The sequence below is a fragment of the Tupaia chinensis genome, unplaced genomic scaffold (assembly GCF_000334495.1).
Source record: "Tupaia chinensis unplaced genomic scaffold, TupChi_1.0 Scaffold144731_1, whole genome shotgun sequence".
Classification (NCBI taxonomy): Eukaryota; Metazoa; Chordata; class Mammalia; order Scandentia; family Tupaiidae; genus Tupaia; species Tupaia belangeri.
Window position 1 is genome coordinate 887,332 of NW_006204591.1, and position 19,722 is coordinate 907,053.

Sequence of the window (19,722 nt, forward strand, 5' to 3'; positions counted from 1 at the left end):
ATGCTCAACTGAAATCCTGTTCCTATTCTTGTTAAGGTAGAGATAATCATCTCCTCCTTTCCTTGCCCCAGCTTCTACTTTATTAGTAATTATTTGAACTTCCATGGCTCTGCTTTTTCCTTTGTTCTTTTGCATTTTCCTAAGTTTCTACCAAACCTAACAACCAAATCCTGTACTTTGAAGATACTGTAACTCCACTGCCCAATAGTGTCCTGTAGACACTATGCCTGGAAGTGAATGGGGGCCCTTTCTAGTCCAGCCAGCTCTTCACCAGGCTAGATGTTAGCCACAGCCTTCATCAAGGGCCCAGAGGGCTTCTCCAGTCTGTTATGGTGGATGGAAACTTTGTTTGGCTGACTATGTCACAAGCTGTAGGTATGCTCTGCATATGAGCCTAGAATGTTCACAGAAGTGAGCTGGGGAAGGAAGTGGACTTGGGGGAAAGGGTGAACACAAGGGGAATCTTTCATTATTCATCTCTGCTAGTAATTAAAGGGCACTATTGAATAGATGTAATTGGATCATGTCACAAAAATTGAGATAAAAGACCATAAGTACTGTACCCTCGGCCCCTTTCAGTGCTGTTGAGCATTCCTTCCTACTCCTCAGCCTCCACTTGAATTTTGTTCCATGTGCTAAGACTCAGTGCACTAGTCTTTCAGTTGTCTCAGCTATAGTCAACAGTGTTGCATGTATACAGCGGGCTTTCCATGAATGGGTTCTTCTAAACCTTTATCAACTATTGAACAGAGCAACATACAAGACAATGCCTTCGCAGAGGGCCCTGAAGCTCAGGGGACTGGTGTCTCTTTCTATGCCAGTAAATGGAAATTAGATTTTTTATCTCTAAATACTAATTGTCCCGTTAAAAGGGGGATGGAGAGGAGAAAGAGTTATTTAGCTATCCAGAGAAATCCATACTAGGTAAAAATGCGTAACTGATTTGTAGACAAAACTGCTGTACTCTGTCAAGACAATACAAGAAATTTAGATACTCGTGATTTATCTTTGGCCCTGAACATGCCTTTAAATTTTTAAAAAGGCTTTTCGTATTGAAATTTTATTTCACTTTTTAAGACAGAGTTAAATTTCTAAATTAATGTATGGGGGTTTGAAAACGTTCACAAAGTGATTCATAAACTGTAGATGTGAAAGACATCTGAAAACCATATTTCTACAGAGGCCTACAATTGTGTTTCTTTTAAAGTCACTGGAAAAAAATCAAATATTTAAGAAATTGGACCAACAGGTGGCATAGTAGTTAAGGTGTTGGACTCCCACATGATCAATGGTGGTTCAAGTCCGGGACCTGGTGGCTTGAAACTCACAACAGGCGTGTGTGTGTGTGTGTGTGTGTGCCCAAGATCGTGAGAGGAGAATGGAGAAGGGATTGTGGCATGGTCATCCCCCCAAGGAGTGATTTCTTGCTTTTTATCTCTCTGTCTCTGTCTCTCTGGCAAGCACATGTACCCTATAGCAAAAAATCTCTCAAAAATTTTTTTTAAAAAGAAAACATAAATGCATAGAGCCAAAAACCAACCAAACACACACACACACACACACACACACACACACACACTCAGCATAAGGACATGAGTGTTTACACAAAGGGAAGGCTGTTAGGCCTTTACCCAAGGACTCACTAAAAGTTCCAACAATATGGGTGTGCTTCCTACATGAGATTTCATCTTATCTTTATGTTTAGCAATACTATTTCTTACTCTATCAAATAGTCAATAGATTTGTCCCACCTTGGAGCTGACAATAGAGCACAATGGAATGAAAATGTACTCCAGATGGAATATTATAGAATGTTACAGCTGCCAAAGACCAGGGACCTATAGACTTGTGTCATCACATGAGCGTGAGAGGTTGTACGGGGAAGCACTCCTACATAAAAATATTCCATTGGAATTAGTGCTTCTGCTTAGCGAGTCAACCCATAAATCCTGGCTGTCTAGAGTAAAAAAAAAAAAAAAAAAAAAAAAAAAATGCAGCTTCTAAATGCACCTACTTTCCTCTTGCCCCGTAACTTTGGCTTGGCGGAAAGTGGAGTTGAGCTCAGCACTGTAATGGCTTTATGGTACATAAACACCAGGTGCCAAATTCTTCCTTCTGTGACTCCCACATATAAAGCCCTTCTTATTCCAAGCCTGATTGTTTCACCAGGAGGAATGTAGACAAATAGGAAGCTGTGGCCTTAAAATGAGACCTCATTTTCAGGGTGTGTAGCTGGGTTCAGAGGAGCCATGCTTGTCTGAGCCCATCTTCATGGGGTGGAGCTGGGTTACTTGGGCACACCATGGGATGGAATGGGCACGTCTTAGTTCTGCCTTCCATTGTTTTTATCAGTCCTGTCATGATTTATGAAGCACATGGGTAAACCGGGAGCAAGTTCAGTTAGTGATAGTCCTGCTTTTAGATGGTTAAAGTCAAGAAGGGAAATAAAGTTACAGTTAATTTCTTTATGCTAGAATAAAAAATTACATCATTGGGGGTCAAACTGAAATGTCTGATCTTTTGGGTGCCTTGGATATGGGAAGGCACATAAATATATTATTTTATGTATATAGTACAGAAACAGCTAGAGAGAGAGACAGTAAAATCTTCAGGTATTTTTTCTGCATGCTAAGATGATAGGTGATTTTTTTTTTCTTTCCTGTTTATTTTTTTTTTTCTCATATGCCTTTTCTCCATTGAGTGAGTATATTACCAGTATGTTGCTTTAAAATAAAAATAAAGTGAATCCAATCAACACATACTTGTATGGAATATTTTGAGTGTCCACTGAGTCTGTTCTCTGCCCTTCCATTCTGCTTTCTGCCCAGAAGACTGACCTGTCTACTCTATTCCTGGACCGTACACATTAGTAATGAGCAACTTTAACTTGTGTTTTCTCATTGGGCTTGGGCCAGTGGCTGTGGTGGCACCACATTGCAGGTTCCAGAGAGGAAGAAGAAGGGGACTGGGAGTCTGTTCTCCCAGCTCTGTCAGCTGGCTGCTTCCTTTGACCACGGGTCACAGCTCTAGCCAGGTCTGCTCTCACTCTCCTCCCCTGGTCTTTTTTCTTTCCCCTGGGATCCTAGGAACCTCTCACTGCTCTTAGTCCTATAAGCTTAGGGATGTTAACAACTCCCCTGCTGGAACTAGCCCCAGGGTGCTGCACTATTTGCAATTTCTCAGCACTCTGCCCACACCTTTTCAAATAGCCCATTTATGAAATGTTCTTCAAATGACCACTCTGAGTGTGTCATCTCTTTTCTACTGGGACCCCAAGAAATACAGTACTCAAAATCTGTGATTCAAATGATACCTTTATTTGCAATAAGTCTAACTAACTAAAGCATCACGTGCCTTCTGTTTGACTGAAATTTTATCAACATTGGGAAACAGTAGAGTCTGATGATACAATGGAGTGAAACGAAAGCTTAGAAATTAAGAAATGTGAAAACTGTACAAGGCAGGGTCTTGGAAAATTAATTCGTGACTTTTGAAGAAGTATTTTAAAAACACGGGGATCCAAGGAAGAACAATCATAAAAGCGATCCTTGGTAGTTTTTGTAAAAAAAAAAGTATTCTTTGAATTTTCTGTGTATTTTCTTGAATTCTTGTTCTAAGAATAGGGATCAGAAACAGCCTGGTGCTTTTAGACTTAGACAAGAGAAGGAAGATGTCATGAATGGGAAGGGACAGTGTAAGTAAGGGGAAAATGGGATCAAAGAGATCAAATCGTACTTTCCAGCAGGGAGGCCAGGCATCATTGCAAGGGAACATTTGAGGATATGCTTGGAAGTGGTGAGGGAAGACACTTCGGATATACGGGAAGAAGCCTTTCAGACTAGGGGAACAGCTCATGCCAGGACAGCTGTGTATTAGAAGAACATCAAGGATGTCAGTGGAGTCTAGAACACAGAGAATAAGGTAAAGCAAAGAAGGATAATGAGATTTGAGTCGTAACAGCTGATAACATTTAGGTTTCTGCTATTCCTTGCTGGCTCTGTAAAATGGAAAATATGTCAGTGTCTCCAATTGCACATTTTTGGACCCTTATGGAACTAGAGAACATAAGCTGCTGCTAGGAGCAATTTTTAAAAATTTGCTTTTAATATTCAGAAAGGATTTCCATAAACTGCTTTGGAGACTCTCATACCAAGTCATGGCCTGTGTCTCCTATGCTATATAACCAGTGTTGTTTGGTTAGCTATGGTCAAGAGAAAAAATGTTGTTTCTTTATATTAGGATGTCATCAAATAAGACAGACTAGACCTCTCATGGAGGACCACTGTTGCATTCTTTAGCTGGGTTGTTGCTCTAAGAATGAATGAAGACCTGTAACAATGAGTCAGGTGTTTTAGAAGTAATGACGCTTCAAAGGTACTTGTCCCTCTCAGAAATAGACTGCTGTGTTAATATCGATCATCATGGGTCAACACAGCAGTAACTTCTGTTTGCAAGTCCTAAACAATTTACAATGCCAGGCCATTCATGGAGAGCCACCTGACAGGTTCCACCAGAAGTGAAATGAAGTGCAAGCCTCTCTTTCTCTATTGTTTCCCAGGAGGAAGTCTCACTTGTAGCACATTTTCCTACCCACTAAAGATAGCATTTCTATTTTATGTTAAGAGAAAAATGTTGCCAAACGCTCAGGAATGTAGATACTCAACCAATGCTCTAGGCAAGGGAGTTTTCAAGCAATTTCTTCTTAGCAGGCCAGCCCTGCCCTGCAGCTCATTTTGCTGAGAACAGGAGCTGAGAAAGGGGGTGGGGGGCAGGGAAAAGCAAGGGGAGTCTCTTCTCAGATCTGTGGTGTGTCACTGGCGACTTTCAAGAGAGTGCTACATTTATGTTTCTGGTCGTTAAATAAGTATGTAGCGTCTCTTTGAAATGCTGAAGAAATAGACCCTTTAGCATCCCTGTGGTTGTTTTATATGTGTTCTTAATTTTAGTAACGTTACACATTTCTGGGAAGGAAGGGAGGGCGAGAGATTTGTTTAGTAATTCTAGAACGGGCCACTTGCCTCTCGTACTACCGTAACAGGCTCTCGGCGTGACTTCTCAGCATTTCCCTGGATGCTCAGCTCCCCTTTCCTGATTTCCAAGGCTCTTCTCTCCCCCTATTCTGTACTGTGTGAGAGCTTGGTAATGCCCTTATTGCCTTCCATTTACTTTCCCCACACCTGCCACAGGACCCCAGTTTATTGCTTCTTTCCAATCACTTTGCTTTGGCTTTTCTTATCTGTTTTCCAGTTGCTTGGGAAGGCCCATCTTGTCTCCCTTCCATCAGTTCCTCTGGTTTGAGTTGCCCAGACATGTGACAATTTGAGGAGCCTGTTGAGCTATGTGCTGGCCTTGGTGTGCTGATATGACTTAAGATGTCACACATTAGCAAATGTTAGCACTTTATGTCAGGACCTTCGGCTTACGATGACCATATGCTTGGTTTAGACTAGAGAAGATTGTATACTGGTTGCTCTTTATTCCCATATCATAACTTATTTATCCATCCAGCTAATGGTCATTTAGTTTTGTGCCAGACACTGATCTAGATGCTGGTGAGAGAAGAGAAAATAGGAGGGGGCCGGCAGGTGATGTGGTGGTTAAGATGCCAGGCTCCCATGTGGCTGATCATGGTTCAAGTCCTGGAACTGATGACTTGAAAATCACACCGGTGCGTGTGCATGCATGCCCAGAATCCTAGGAGGAGAATGGAGGAGAAGGGAAAGCAGCATGGCTTTCCTCCCAGGGGGTGATTTTTCACTTTCCCTCTCACTGTCTCTTTTTATCTCTCTGTTTAGTGCATGCGCCCTATGGCAAAAACCTTAAAAGAAAAAAGAAAAAAAAAAAAGAAAGAAATAAGACAGGCACTATGCCTTCCTTCCTGGAATTAATACTACAATCTAGTCAAGTAGAAATGACAGTAACAATGACTGCACATTGTAAAATGTGCTATAAAGGAAAGAACTGGGGTGCTATGTTAGAAAAATAACAAGTGAAATTTAGGGAAATGACATCGAGAAAGTGACACTTGAGATGAACCTGTAAAGAGAGTAAGAGTCATTCAAAGAATGAGAGGATGTCAGAGGAGAGAAGAGCAAGGTTGTAAGAGAATATGTGTTACCGAAGCTCTTTTCAAACCATATACGTTAACTTCACGTGTCACAGGAAGCAATTCACACTTTGTTCACTTTTTGCCTGAGAAGTTTCTATTTATCCAACAGATTATTTTACTTAGAGGACAGTATTTAGTTGCAAGCTAGTAGAGAATAATTTCCAGGCCTGGGGAACGTATAGACAAAGCTGTGAAGGTGAGACTCCAGTCCATGAGTTGTGTGGTTAATGACCCCCCACTGTGGCTGGAGTGTAGGATTAGCTTAGTGGATAGTGGTAGGAGATGGGGCTGGGTACATAGGGTCTTGAAGGCAAGGGTAAGTGTGGGCATTTTTGTAAGAAGCAGGAAGCTTTATAGGTTTACAAACTGAGCATGGCATTAGCAAAGTACTGAATTACATCGGGTAATTGGACGGTGGGATGTGGAATCATCTGGGAAAGACCAGAAATACTGGAAGCCAGTGAACAGTAGGAAGCAATTTCATGATCAGAATAGAAGGTGATAAACCTCTGGAGCTAGTTGGGATAGCAGAGAAAAGATAAGACAGATGTGAGAAACATAAGGCAAAAATCAACAGTCTGAAGAAGTTAAGCAAGATTGCATGCTTCATGGTGGAGATTTGATGAAAACACAGACCTGTTGATTAGCCCTTTGGCCTTCAGAACATGGTACAATCAGCTCTAGATGACACATCTTCCCTGTTGATTGTGTATGTGTGTGTAAAGGTATTCTTCTGGCTCATGTGTTTTTCCTCCCTGTTTCTCTATAACTTTTATATTCCCTCTACACCGTAGGCTGACTGTAAGAGTGCTTACTTTTCTTCCCCCTTTCTGCAACACTAGCTGCACTTTCTAACATAGTCACTCAGCAGACATCTACGTGACTGATATTGGTTTAAGCTTGGAGGGCAGTGATGTGAAATCAGCCCTCATCCTCATCATCAAAGAGTTCACAGCTAGGAGGGGAAGAGGGACCTTAAAAATAAATAAATATACCAGCGGTCCTAAGAACTTTGAAGGAAACATGCATGAGATAAGGTGGAAGTCAAAGGAGGAGCTAACTGACTCGACCCAGTGGAGAGGTGGTGTTAGCATTGATAATGAGATAATGGCGATTATAAAAATGGCTACTACCATTTTTTGGACACTTTCAGTGTCTAACCTTGAATTAAACACTGTAGCTTATCTCCTACTTTCATCTCTACAAAGCCCTTATGTGATAGGGTTGTCCCTATTTAACAAATGAGAAAACTGAAGCTCAGAGAAGCTATAAAGTTGCTCTGGATCACATATCATTCATTATTCATTGATTAATTGAATACACTGCATTTTTTCCAAGTGTGTGTCATGGAAGCAGACACTGGCTGTCTGCAGGTGGATGTGACATGTTCCCTGCTCCTAGTTTTACTGGAGGAAACGTTCATAGCGATAAGCCAGTTATCTAATGGTGTGTAGACAGGGCACTGAAGAAATGCTGAGAGGGAAATCTAACCAGGCCAGGAGTAGGGGACAATCGAGCTGGATCTTGGCAAGTGAACTGACTGCAAACATGAAATATTATGTGCCAAAGTGAGAAAGAAGCACAAAATGGCATGGAATAGTTAGGAAGCACCTAAGTCTGTGCATGTGAGTGGTAGGGAGAGGGGATAGAGAGGATGGGATGCCAGGAGATGATGTTGCAAAGACTGGTTGGGACCAGCTTGTGAAAGGTTCCTGGCAGCATGAATACAAGTATAGGAGGAAGTAGTGGGTGGCCATAGATGTACCTACACAGGCTGGCACCATGATGGAATGGACATCTTTCTGGATGATGATTCTTGAGAAGTGAGGGACCTCACCAGTGAGCTCTGAGTACAATAATAGCATTTTTAATGGCATGAGACTAGTTTCTATAAGATATCTGTAAATACATCAACAGTAGACATTTGCTCAACCACAATTCTAATAACCGGAACGAAGTAGAGCTGTTTCTTTCTTTTAAACCATATGATTATAGTATCAGAAGCAACCGTAACTATAAAATGAGAGATGAGAGCAGAAGAATGGATAGTCCAGGGCATTGAGATTCTGAAGAGGAAGAGGCAGGGCCTTTGAGAGACAACTGGGAACTTTCTCACAGTCGAGGGTGGCACCTTGAGAAGACATTTATTGTCTTGAGTATTTTACTGCAGTATTAAATGAATAGCTATAAAATGCTCTCAGGGATAGTTCAGGGCTCCATTGCCTCAAACCCAGTATTACAAAGAATGACTGAGGTCTGAGGATTGGAGGACACTGTAAGTCAGTGAGACAAATCTTGCAGCAAGAATCCTATAGACTCAGATCTAGAACCTCTTTCAGGGGGACTGTCTGCTTCTGCCATGGGGGGTTATGTCATTGTGCAAGCTGCCTATCCACCTACCACGGGGTAGTCTTTCGATTTAAAGGAAAGTCGCCTACGCAGGCAATGTGACCTTTACACAAGGGACACTAATCAAACATTTTGAAATGAATTAATAGAGTACTCCCAGGGTTTTGCAGGAGTGAAGGTGGTGATGAGGACATTAATCTGAATTAGGGTTATGACAGATATATTATAATTCTCAGGACCGTATCTCGGCATTAACTGATCACTTTTTTAATGTGCGTTGTAAGGATAGCAGACATACTTTTTTCTTTTTCTTTTTCTTTACTTTTTTTTTTTTTTTCCATGTCACTTTCTACAAGAAAGTATTTCTATGCACTAGTGTGGGGGCAGGATGCCTCAGTAGTTATGAGCCTGGTTAAGTGCTCTGAAGCTAAACTGCCTGGATCTGAGTTTTCCACTCACATACTGGCTGTGTGATGCTTCAGTTGCCTCATCTGTAAAATAGGAACAGTTATCCTGCCTACCTCCTGGACTAATGATAAGAGCTAACTGAGTTTTCACTCAGTGTTACACTCAGCCATGCCATGGAAGTCTCAGCCTTTACTGATACTATTTCTATTCATATCAGCCATCAGAATGTACCTTTCCTCTCTGAGCTGTAGGTTCTGAACTTTACTAAAAGGAAAGAAGTATATAATTGCTCCTAGACAGACACTGAAATATATGTTATCTCCTGTGGCCTTTACTATAATCCTTTTCAGGAGAGGATTATCTACATTTCAGAGATGAGGAAGATACAGCTCAGAAAACTCACATAACATGCCCCAGGTAATACGGAGCTGATGCGAACTTGAACCTAAGCCTGGCTGACTCACCTTTCCCCTGTCTCATTGCGTCTCTTAGCATTCTTCAGGGATAAGGAGCAAACTGTGTAAAGAAGCAAACTGTGAATTTAAATGTGTGTATTGGGCTGGCTCTGTGGCCTGGTGATTAAAGTGGCTGGATCCCACATGACTGACTCCATGGTTCAAGTCCTGGGCACAGTGACTTAAGAAAAGTGTATGCGCGCCCCAAATCACAAAGACAGAAGTGGAAGGGAAGGAAGGGGTTGTAGAAAGACCATCCCACATTGAGTGGAGCTTTCTCTCTCTCTCTCACTTTCTCTCTCTCTCTGATCTCTGTCTCTGGTGAACACATGTGCCCTATGGCAAAATTAAAATAAAAATGTGTGGATCAAAGCTGGGGTTCTCACAGTACCCTGTGTGCTCCTCTCTCTACATCCACCCCCTGTAGATTTCTTATCTTATACTGCCCATCTTGTGCTGTGTGACTGTGCCAAAAAGAATGCTAGAAAAAACTGCATGTCCTCTGGTGCCTGCCTTCCACTCCATGCATCCTCTGATTCCTCACTGTACTCTGTCTTGAAGCAGTCTCTCCTCTTTGTAAGATCCCCTTATACCATATTGGTATTACAACTCCTGAGGGCACCAGCAGGAGACATCAAGACCCTCCAGTCTCCTTCCTATGCCTCCAGGAAGCCTAGTATCTTCTGAAGTGTTAGAGGCTTTCTTATTCTGTGAATGTCTTAGGCATCTTTTGGATTCAGTTCATGGATGTTTACATCTGGGAAGTTCTCAAAGTAACTGCCCGGGCATCATTAAGATGCAGACAACTCCAAGATTGCACAACTCAACTTGTAAACACAGGTTGGGATGACCGTGGCTCTTTATGGAGAAACCCATAAAGTCTCCACACCTCGGCAGTTGGATGGAATATAGATGTGAAGATAACATTTGGGGACTTTATGGGAATCAACCTCATTTTGCCTGTATGCTCCAACCTTAACTTTCAGTTGTGTCCCACTTCCCTTTATTCTTTATAACCACACTCTGAAATGATAGTTATTTTCAAGAACATGGATATATTTTCATGTACATGGGGTTGCTTTCTGCATAGTGTATCCCAAGCCCATGTATGCAGAAACACAATTACTTCCTCATGCAAGCTCACTGAGGATGCCATCAAGACTCACTAGCCCCTGATTCTCATCTCCGTCACACCCTTTATATGACAGTAACTGGAGAGCAGAGGATTTCAGGACAGAAAGGGGACAGGAGAAAAGGAAATGTAGGGAAAAGAACCAAAGGGGAGAGAGTTAGGCAAAACTAGTAGTTTGTCGGTTGAACATTCATCTTTGATGGTTGAAATTGTGCTTTTTGTTCGATCCATTTCTTGAATTGCTTTGGGCCTTTCAGAAAGTTCTAATTTCTGGAAGGCTCACTTCTATGGAAGTTTATCATTATGAAGAAAAACCAGTATTTGTAGATACATGAATCAGAGTCTAAAAAAATCTCTTTTTATATTTAGTGTCTCATAAACTGTAAAAAAAACAAGAGGCTTGTGCTACGGGAGAGCTAGGAAAGACCATAGAGACTGTGTGGGCTAGACCCCTCCCTAAGAATGAGGCTGCTGAGCCTGGAGAGGCTGAATGATTTACCCAGGTTACATTGGCTACAAGGAGGGGAAGAGAGACCAGGCTAGAAGAGACCTCCTAACTCCCAAGCCAGTATATTTTCAAAATGATTACACATTACTAATCATTTAGAAACATGTCAGCCAAAGTATGAACCATGTATCATAAATGAGAAAATCTTAGCAATAACAGAGACCTTGGGGTCATCTGGTGCCATTTCCCTACTGATGCAAGAATCCTCTTGGTGACATTCCTGACAGATAGCCACTAGTCCCAGCCTTAACTCCCATCCCAGAAAGCACCATACTTTATAAGGCAGCTAGTTTTATCTTTGAATATATCTAAATATTAGTAACTTTATCCTGACAAAAGATGACATTTGTATCTTTAAAAGATCAACCTATAGTGAGTGAGAATAGTCAGAGGTGATTGGCATGGTTTTGCTGATGGTGAGGAGTTTTCTTCTTTTTCTTATCTTGAAATAAGGACAGTATGCCTACCTCATAGGATTCTTGTCAAGATTTAGAAACAAAGTTTATAAAGCATCTCTAAGATCATAGTGCCTGCTTCAACATAGATACTCATCTTCTAGTTATTATTGTCTTTCCTCATCACAATTCCTTGAGTTGAGACTATACCCTCTGGAGTAATGTAGACTATGTCTAATCCCACAAATATTTGAAGGAGGTTTACACGACCCTCTAAATCATCTCTTCAGACCAGATAGTCCCTGATTCTTCTATCATTTTTCCTGAGATACATTTCGGATGTCTTCATTGCTTTCATTCCCTCCTATTTGTCAATTTCTCCCTTCAAATGTGGTGTCCAAATGTGGTCAGTTCAGCGTACTTGACGGTGGAATAATTACTTCCCTTCATCTGGACATTTCATTTCTTCTAAAACAACCTAGATTTATGTTAGCATTTTTGGAGGCCAGATCACACAGTTGGCTCAAGTGAAACCTGATTCTGCAATCCAGAACTTTAGCCGTGCCTCCCAACTTTGTGTCAACCGCAGATTTGACGAGCATGATTTTTACATCTTCATCCAAGCTGTTGATAAGAATGTTGAACAAGAAAAGGCCAAAGGTTAAGTTTCGAGGAGCCTCTCTGATCCTTGGTGCATATTGACATCCATCCACTGGTTTGGTGACATTGTTTCACCAGCTTCAAATCTACCCACCTGTGCTATCAGAAATAACTCAGTAAGATAGAGTCACTCTTTGTGTTTTTGAAATTGGATATTTAATTTATCTGGAGGTAAAATGCCATTCTTTTATCAATGAAGACAGGTTTTAAACCCATAATTGGGACAATATGAACTCAGAAAATAATTTCATGTTTGAGTTACTATGTAATGTTTAAAGAAAAAAATCACCTTCTCTAAATGTGAAATGATAATGCCTTTTGCTGGATTGTTTATTTTTCCAAAATGTTTTGAAATTACACTCTGAGCCTGGGGGAAGAAAGTTGGAGGATTTGCAGATTTTATGTGCAGAGGAAAGAGGAGATTATTGATGATTTACGATATGACTTTTAGAAGCCTTTTTCATCTCTGACAGAGATCACAGAGACAAAGAGATGCCTTTAAAATGTTGATGGGGAAGAGTGTGAAATATATTCCTAGACAGATATACTTAGGAAATAGCAGTACTTTTTATTCTTTGTAATGATTCTCAAAAAGTTTCTTATACTTTCCATGAACGGGAAGGTACTTATTTCTCTTCTTTAATTCATGTTACTCTGAAGAAATCAAACAAAGTTCTTTGTGCTGTAGCATAAATTAGTTTTTCTTGAGTTTTATGGCAGATGTAAAGAATGATTGTCACCATCATTTGACCCAAAGTGCTCAAAGATTAGAAACTCACCTCTCAGCTCTCTTAATACTTTTTTCAAAGACTGTACTTACCAATATACGTGCCATGACTGTGGTACTCTTGAACCTGATGCTCTCCACTTATCCAGCCTATAAGTAAACAAGCGCTTAAATATCTAAAGCTGTATTATGGTATTATTTTCAGATCTCAACGTGAATAAATAAGACATTAGCTCTCTTAAAAGTTGACCAAGGAATAAGAAATAAGATTTAATAATTCAGAATATTCTAGAAATTGTGACTTCTAGTTCACTCATTCGCTCATTATTTATTGAACATCTGTAGTACTCCAGGCACTGATGCAGGCGTGGAGACAATAGGGTGGGGTGAGGAGCAGATTTCGTTCCTGCTCTTGTGTTTACAGTCTAGGGAAGAAGCAGCTATTAATCTCCAAATCAGAAACAATTATAAACTTGTGAAAAATGTTCTAAGGGAAAAGGAGTTGATGTTCATCCCTGGGGAGTTCAGGAAAGGCTTTCTCATGTGATGCTTAATCATATATATATGTATGTATATGTATGTGTGTATACATATATATATTATATATATATATATTTTTTTTTTAGAGAGAGAGTTCTTTTTCTATATGGTGCATGTGCTCGCTGGAGAGACAGAGAAACAGAAAGCAAGAAATCACCCTCCAGGGGAATGATCATGCCACAACCCAACCCCTTGTCCTTCATTCTTCTCTCGGGATTTTGGGCATGCACACACATATGCCTGGCAGTCTTAAACCACCGGGTCCAGGACTCGAACCGTCGTTGACTACATGGGAGTCCAGTGACATAACCATTATACCATTGACCGGTCACTTTATCAGATATTTGAAAGTGGAGTCTGGGCAAGATCATTGTTGCCAAAAAACAATATATTCTATGGCCTGGTGCTGAAATAAAGCATGGTCAGAATGACAGCAGGAAATGTCCAAAAAGATGGGATTAATCACAAACAGCAGGAGTGAAGGTGGTGAGAGATGCACTGGGGAGCAGGGAGAGTCACACAGGCTTTGGGGGAGGTCACATAAAGAATGTTGTCAGCATCTCCCAAATTACACAAAGGTATCCAGCGACTTGGGGAAGGAAGTAACTAGGGGGAGTTGTGTGTGATATGATCAGTTTTGCCTTTATAAAGGATCATTGTGGGGACCAGCAGTTGGTGTAATGGCTATGTCGCTGGACTCCCATGTAGTTGACCACAGCTCAAGTCCCAGACCCGGTGGCTTAAACTCACACCGGGTGCATGTGCATGCATGCCCAAGATCCCGAGAGGAGAATGGAGGAGAAGTGATTGAGGCATGGCCATCCCCCCTTGGGGGTGATTTCTCGCTTTCTGTCTCTCCGTCTCCCTCTGTCTTTCTGGCAAGCACATGCATCTTATAGCAAAAACTTCTTTAAAAAGAGAGAGAGAGAGAGAGAAAGATCATTGTGGCTGCAGTATGTATAAAAAGAACTTCAGAACCCAGAGTGATAAAGGAAGCAAGTTAGAAGACTCTTGTCATGTCTAAGAAAGAAGATGATAGATGATGGTGGTTGGGTCTAGGAAGGAAGGATGGGAAGATAAAGATAGGGGTCAGCAGGTGGCATGGTGGTTAAGTCACTGGACTCTCACATGACTGACTGAGGTTTGAGTCCTAGATCTGGTGCCTTGAAACTCACATTGGGCGGGAGTATGCATATGCCCAAAATCTCAAGAGGAGAATGGAGGAGAAGGGATTGTGGCATGACCATGCCCCCTATAGGATTACTTCTTACTTTTCTTTTCACTGTCTCTTTCTGTCTCTCTGGCAAGTGCACATGCCCTATGGCCAAAACCTTTAAAAGAAAGAGAGAGAGAGAGAGAAAGAAAGGGAGATGAGGAATGCTTAGGTTAAATTTATAGGACTTGGGGATTGACTATGGGGCTGATAGAGAAGAGGTGTCCAGGATAACTTAAGGAAGATTAATTTTATATTCTGATTTGTGAATTTAAAGATTGTGATCTTCAAAATCAAGTTTCACAGCTTTATTGATCATTTCTGATAGCACAGTGCAATGCAACAATTCTAAAAAGACAGTCCGAAATCCATCCAGGCCTTGGATCTGTTACTGACAAAGTAGGTGACTGCTAGCAAGATGAACAATTTTGAGTATCTCCAGGGAGCTAAAGAGTGGAAAAAATAAAGTCTGTAAGTGTGGACCTTATTAAGACCCAGGGAAATAATTCTGCTAAGGTTTGCTTTTGAAAGAAATAACACAATTATCTTTACTTTTTAAAATGATTTTTTATCTGATTCTTGAAATCTCTAGATACTCCTATAAAAAGAAGTCCCCCTTGCACTGCCACCCCAAAGTAAATCACTATTTCTTTCATCTCACTTTACATAACCACAATATTTTCCCATGTCTGAAAAACTCGCCAGTATAAGAGGAGCCTGTGTGTATATTAGCCTGTTCATGCGTTCAGGATCCCACGACGACATAGTCGGCTCACAGTCTAAACCAGGTGCCCAGTTTCCATCTGGACTCCTGACAAACTGTGTGGTCAGGATCTGGAAATCAGAACCCTTGGCAAGGCGCAACGTGATGGACTCAACCACCCCAAATACCATATATGTTATCACCATCATTTAACACATAGTGCAGGAAATCCTGTTCTTTGCAGAAGAACTTCAAAGAACCACTTTTAGTTCTCCTGGGTAACATTTATTTTTTTCTCTGCTAACACCAAAGCGCAGACAGATATATATTTTTCCTCTAGTAAATTGCTAGTGACACTTCACTTCTTTTCTCTCATCCTCGACCCATTGTCCAACTGACCTCTCAAATTTCCCTAACCTCCTGAATGGACACGCTGTGCCCAGCTGTTTACAAAAGCCCACATGCTGCCCTGGCTTGTTACTTTGCTTGGCCCTGCATTTTCTCTTTCTTTACCAGATTCTGAATTTCTTTTGCACATTGCAGCCTCAAACTGTGTGTCAATCAACTTTCCTCTGGCTCAATGTCAATTCTTTCTATCTTCCCTAGTGACTTTCTTTTCCATGAAAAGTGGTCATTTAAATCAGTATTATCTTGCATATTTTACCTTACTTTGCAGTTTAAACCAGAAAGCCACCATGAGGTAAATCCATGATAGGAGGTCTCTCAAATGAGCCCGCTGTTCTTCTTTGTCCCTGCCGCTACTAAGATAGGTTTTTGAATGCATGCTGTGTTCTAAGCACCATGCTCTAGAGTTGTGAACACAGTCTACTTTCTAGAGGAAAATACAATGAACGAGTAAACAGACCCTCAGACTGTTACTCTGTATTCCATTATTCTTTATCATTAGAGATGGATTTTTGAAAAGACAGCAGAAAGCTGAACCTCTTCATTTCTCTGTGGATTCAGGAACCCCCATACTCTATTCTACACCTCAAGCTCATTCCAAAGATTGTCGCTTGTGTCTTGAATACCTAGATTATGATTTGAAAAGGCTGTAATTCTCCAGGAAAAAAAAAATATATATGTATATGATTGGTTACTCTTATAGGACTAAAAATGAAAAACAATTACAGTGTGCTTGTCTTTGAAAGCAGAATGCAGGACTAAATTCACTCAATCACAGTATTAGGTACTTACCATACAATTCATTTTACAATGGGATCAGCTCATGTCCTGGTGTTCAAAGTGGCCGGATCTCACGTGGCTGACTACACAGGCCACATGGCTGACTACACAGGCCATGCCCGTGTTGAAAACATAGTGGGCACATGTTCATGTGTGCTCAAAATCCCAAAAGGATGGAGAAATGGAAGAGAAGGAATTGCAGAATAACTCTCCCCTCTGTGTGTGAGGGGATGCTTTTTCACTTACCTTTGTCTCTCAGAGACAGCATCTGACTCTGGCAAGCACACGTGCCCCCTGGCAAATTTTTTAAAAATCATTTAAAAATGTGGCCTATATCACACCAAATCAGAGAAGGTATGCAACAAACATCCCTATGGATACCTCATATTTGGATAGCAGCAGAGTGATAAGTAAACGTCAAGACATTTTCCTATTGCTTTACTGTATGTGTAGGTAGTTACTTTTCATCTCCTCACAGCTATAAGTTATAACAAAATAAATGGGCCCAAGGCTTGCCAGGAGCCATAACTCTATTCAGTTGACATGAGCAGATTTCCTGATTTTGGCTTTTTGAGGTTTTGAGAGTAGAATAAAACATGGACTCCTTCTAACCTTTCTCCCCTGTCTTCTCTGAGCAGAATATCTCGATCCATAACACTGTTGGTGGGGCTATGACGGGGCCCGGAGCTCACCAGCTTGGCAGTACCCGGATGCCCAACCACGACACGAGTGTGGTGATTCAGCAAGCCATGCCGTCGCCCCAGTCCAGCTCTGTCATCACACAGGCACCTTCTACCAACCGCCAGATTGGGTAAGGAGACCTCCTCAACTGTCTCTATGTCCTGGCTGGAGCCCAGGGAATGTTCTGGACTTTCTCCTTGTTTCTGATGCTCAGCTTGGTTCATTTTCCTGGATAATATGATATTGCTTAGAGCTCAATGTGATGGTTCAGATGGAAGGAGGAGTCTCATTTTGGTGGAAGCTGTTTTGATCTTGGACCTGGGGTTGGGTGTTGGGGGAAGCAGATCATTCTGTGTCATCGTACCTTCAGACAAGATTTGTGAATTGTAAGATGACTGTGGTAAACCTGGGATTTTATAGAGACCAGAACATCATGCTCAGGACAAATGCTTGATGATGGTGGAGGGAAATTCTACCAGCCTACCTCTCTTCCTGAGAGCTGTTAAACCCCTCACTAGTGTCTACTGTGTCTCCATTGTCCTCTTCCCTTCTGCTCATGCTTACATTCCTTCTTGGTTAGTACCTCTTTATTAGCTCTTCCTTCTCTTTACATTGGTCCACACTCATTTTTGGATTAGACAAAACAAAGAAAGCAGGCCCTCTCCCTCTCATTTATGTAAAAAGACTCTACTGAGGCTTTGAGGGTAAGTTGGTAGGAAGAGGCTGTCTCCAAATCCCAGATAGCCTTTCTCGGGTCGACCTTCTCTTACATCTTGGTATGGTGAGAGAGCTCTAGCCTAGCCCCTGCGACGCAGACTGTGGTCTGGGAATCAGCGGCATGGGCATTACCCTGGAGCTTCTGAGAAATGTAGACTCTCTGACCCAGCTTCCTTATCTCTAGAATGAGGATGGTGTCTGTTCCTTTCAACCTCACAAAAGGAAAGATGAAATAAAAGATTTAAGAGTACTGGGGTTCTTAGGAAGAAAGGGTAATCACTTAAGCCACAGGGCTATGGTCAATTTGTGTGTCTGACTGCTGAGAATGGGGTGCTCTATCATTCCCAGATTCCCTGCTTAAAGTAAGAAAGGGAGCTTACTGTGTTTGATACATGGATCAAAAGTTAGTTTGAATTTGCAGTTGAATATCAAATATGGTGATTAAAAAAATATTTGGAAGCTTCTCCACAGGTTGTAAATGTATCTTTTCCCCTCTTGTTTGTAATGTTGTAAGAACCCAGCAAAGAGGGAGCTCTGGGGTGACACTGGCTCATTCTTCCTTAGAATGTTCCAGAAGAGGTCTCTTGTCTCTCCTTTCTCAACTCATCAGGATGGGTTGTGACATGTGCAAACCCACCTCCTGAAGCAAGAGTCTCAGGTAGTGACTATTTCGTGAGTAGGCCGTGGGTACCTCTAGTTTCCCATACAAGAAACAGAGAATTAATCTGGCCATTTCAAAGCTTGGCTTTGTTTAAAGAAGCCAGCACTAAATTAGCAAGTGTCTCTGTCAAAGATTTCTTTTCTTCTCAAATGACTATGAGAATAAATGTTGCCACCTTCTAAAGCAAGAACCCGTAATATAGTAAGAGGGTGGAGTGAATTCATTAGAGACAGCATCTGACTCTCAAGACTCCTTCACTCTGGTGGCTTGGGTTTGGGCAGACGATTCACAGTTAGACCAGCTAATTGTAATTATTTTACTTTTCTTTCAAGGGGAAAAAGCATAAAATGTGCTCCAGTTTACTAGCAGTTTTACAGCATTCCTTCCCCCCTGGAGTTCTCCTGCCTCCCCGGTTCCCCTATCAGCTCCCCTCTTGGAGGCCCTTAGTATTCAGCCATTGTTAGTGCAATGCTGGTTTTTATGAAACAGCCTTTAAGGGTTAGTACTAAATTTTAAGATGGAAATTGACTCTGTCAATAATTCACCCAGCTAGCTCAGGACTGTACATTCGTGTGACATTTGCAGGCTGTGACACTATTCCTAGATGGAGGAGAGATTTCTCTGGTATGCATGACCTCCGGACACACTCCCTCTTTCCCATTTATTCCCTATCCTGGGGTGTTGTATGTCTCTCCTGATGTGTTCTAGGAGATAATTGTAACTTTTAGGACTTTGTCTCACTGCCAAGCTGGAGGGAGGCCTTTCTTTTCTTCAGATTCTTCCCTGTCGTGCTTCCCATGTTGATTCTAACCCGCACATCCTGTCATTTCCATTTTTTTTTTCTTTTTTGCTTCCCTGTGACCCATCTAAAAACCCTGCCCGGATGATCGTGGGGGCTCAGCAAGAAACAACCCGGCCCATCTCACCAAGGATTCAGTACGAAACTCTAGGTGGTAATATTTGGGGATGGCTGACTCTTTATTTCTCTCAGCAAAGAGGAAATGAGTACTTATTTTAAAACTTGAGTTCCCTCTAGAGACTGTGTCTTTAAATGAACATTTGAAATTGCAGATAGCTTTTTTTATTTTATTATTTTTTTTTGAGGCTGCACAGAACCATATTGTAGTAATATTCTGATTTTTATCACAACCTCAAATATTTAAGTGTCAAAATCTGGCCAAGCCACCTGCAAATGTTTGCCATGGCTACTGGCCAACAAAAACAGCAAACAGCAATGAAAGTCTTCATTCAGGCTTGGTGCTTAAGCTGCATCCAGCCT

The 19,722-nt window shown here is 41.4% G+C and overlaps 1 protein-coding gene across 3 annotated transcripts in view; it reads left to right on the plus strand.

Annotated features, from left to right (window-relative positions):
* CREB5 (cAMP responsive element binding protein 5) overlaps positions 1 to 19,722 on the plus strand; it is a 516,790-nt gene that overhangs the window by 191,263 nt on the left and 305,805 nt on the right. For all 3 annotated transcript variants that reach the window (XM_006167341.3, XM_027767819.1, XM_027767818.1), the window contains exon 5: positions 17,023 to 17,195. In XM_006167341.3, the coding sequence (XP_006167403.1) occupies positions 17,023 to 17,195 (173 nt within the window). The remainder of the gene's footprint in view (positions 1 to 17,022; positions 17,196 to 19,722) is intronic.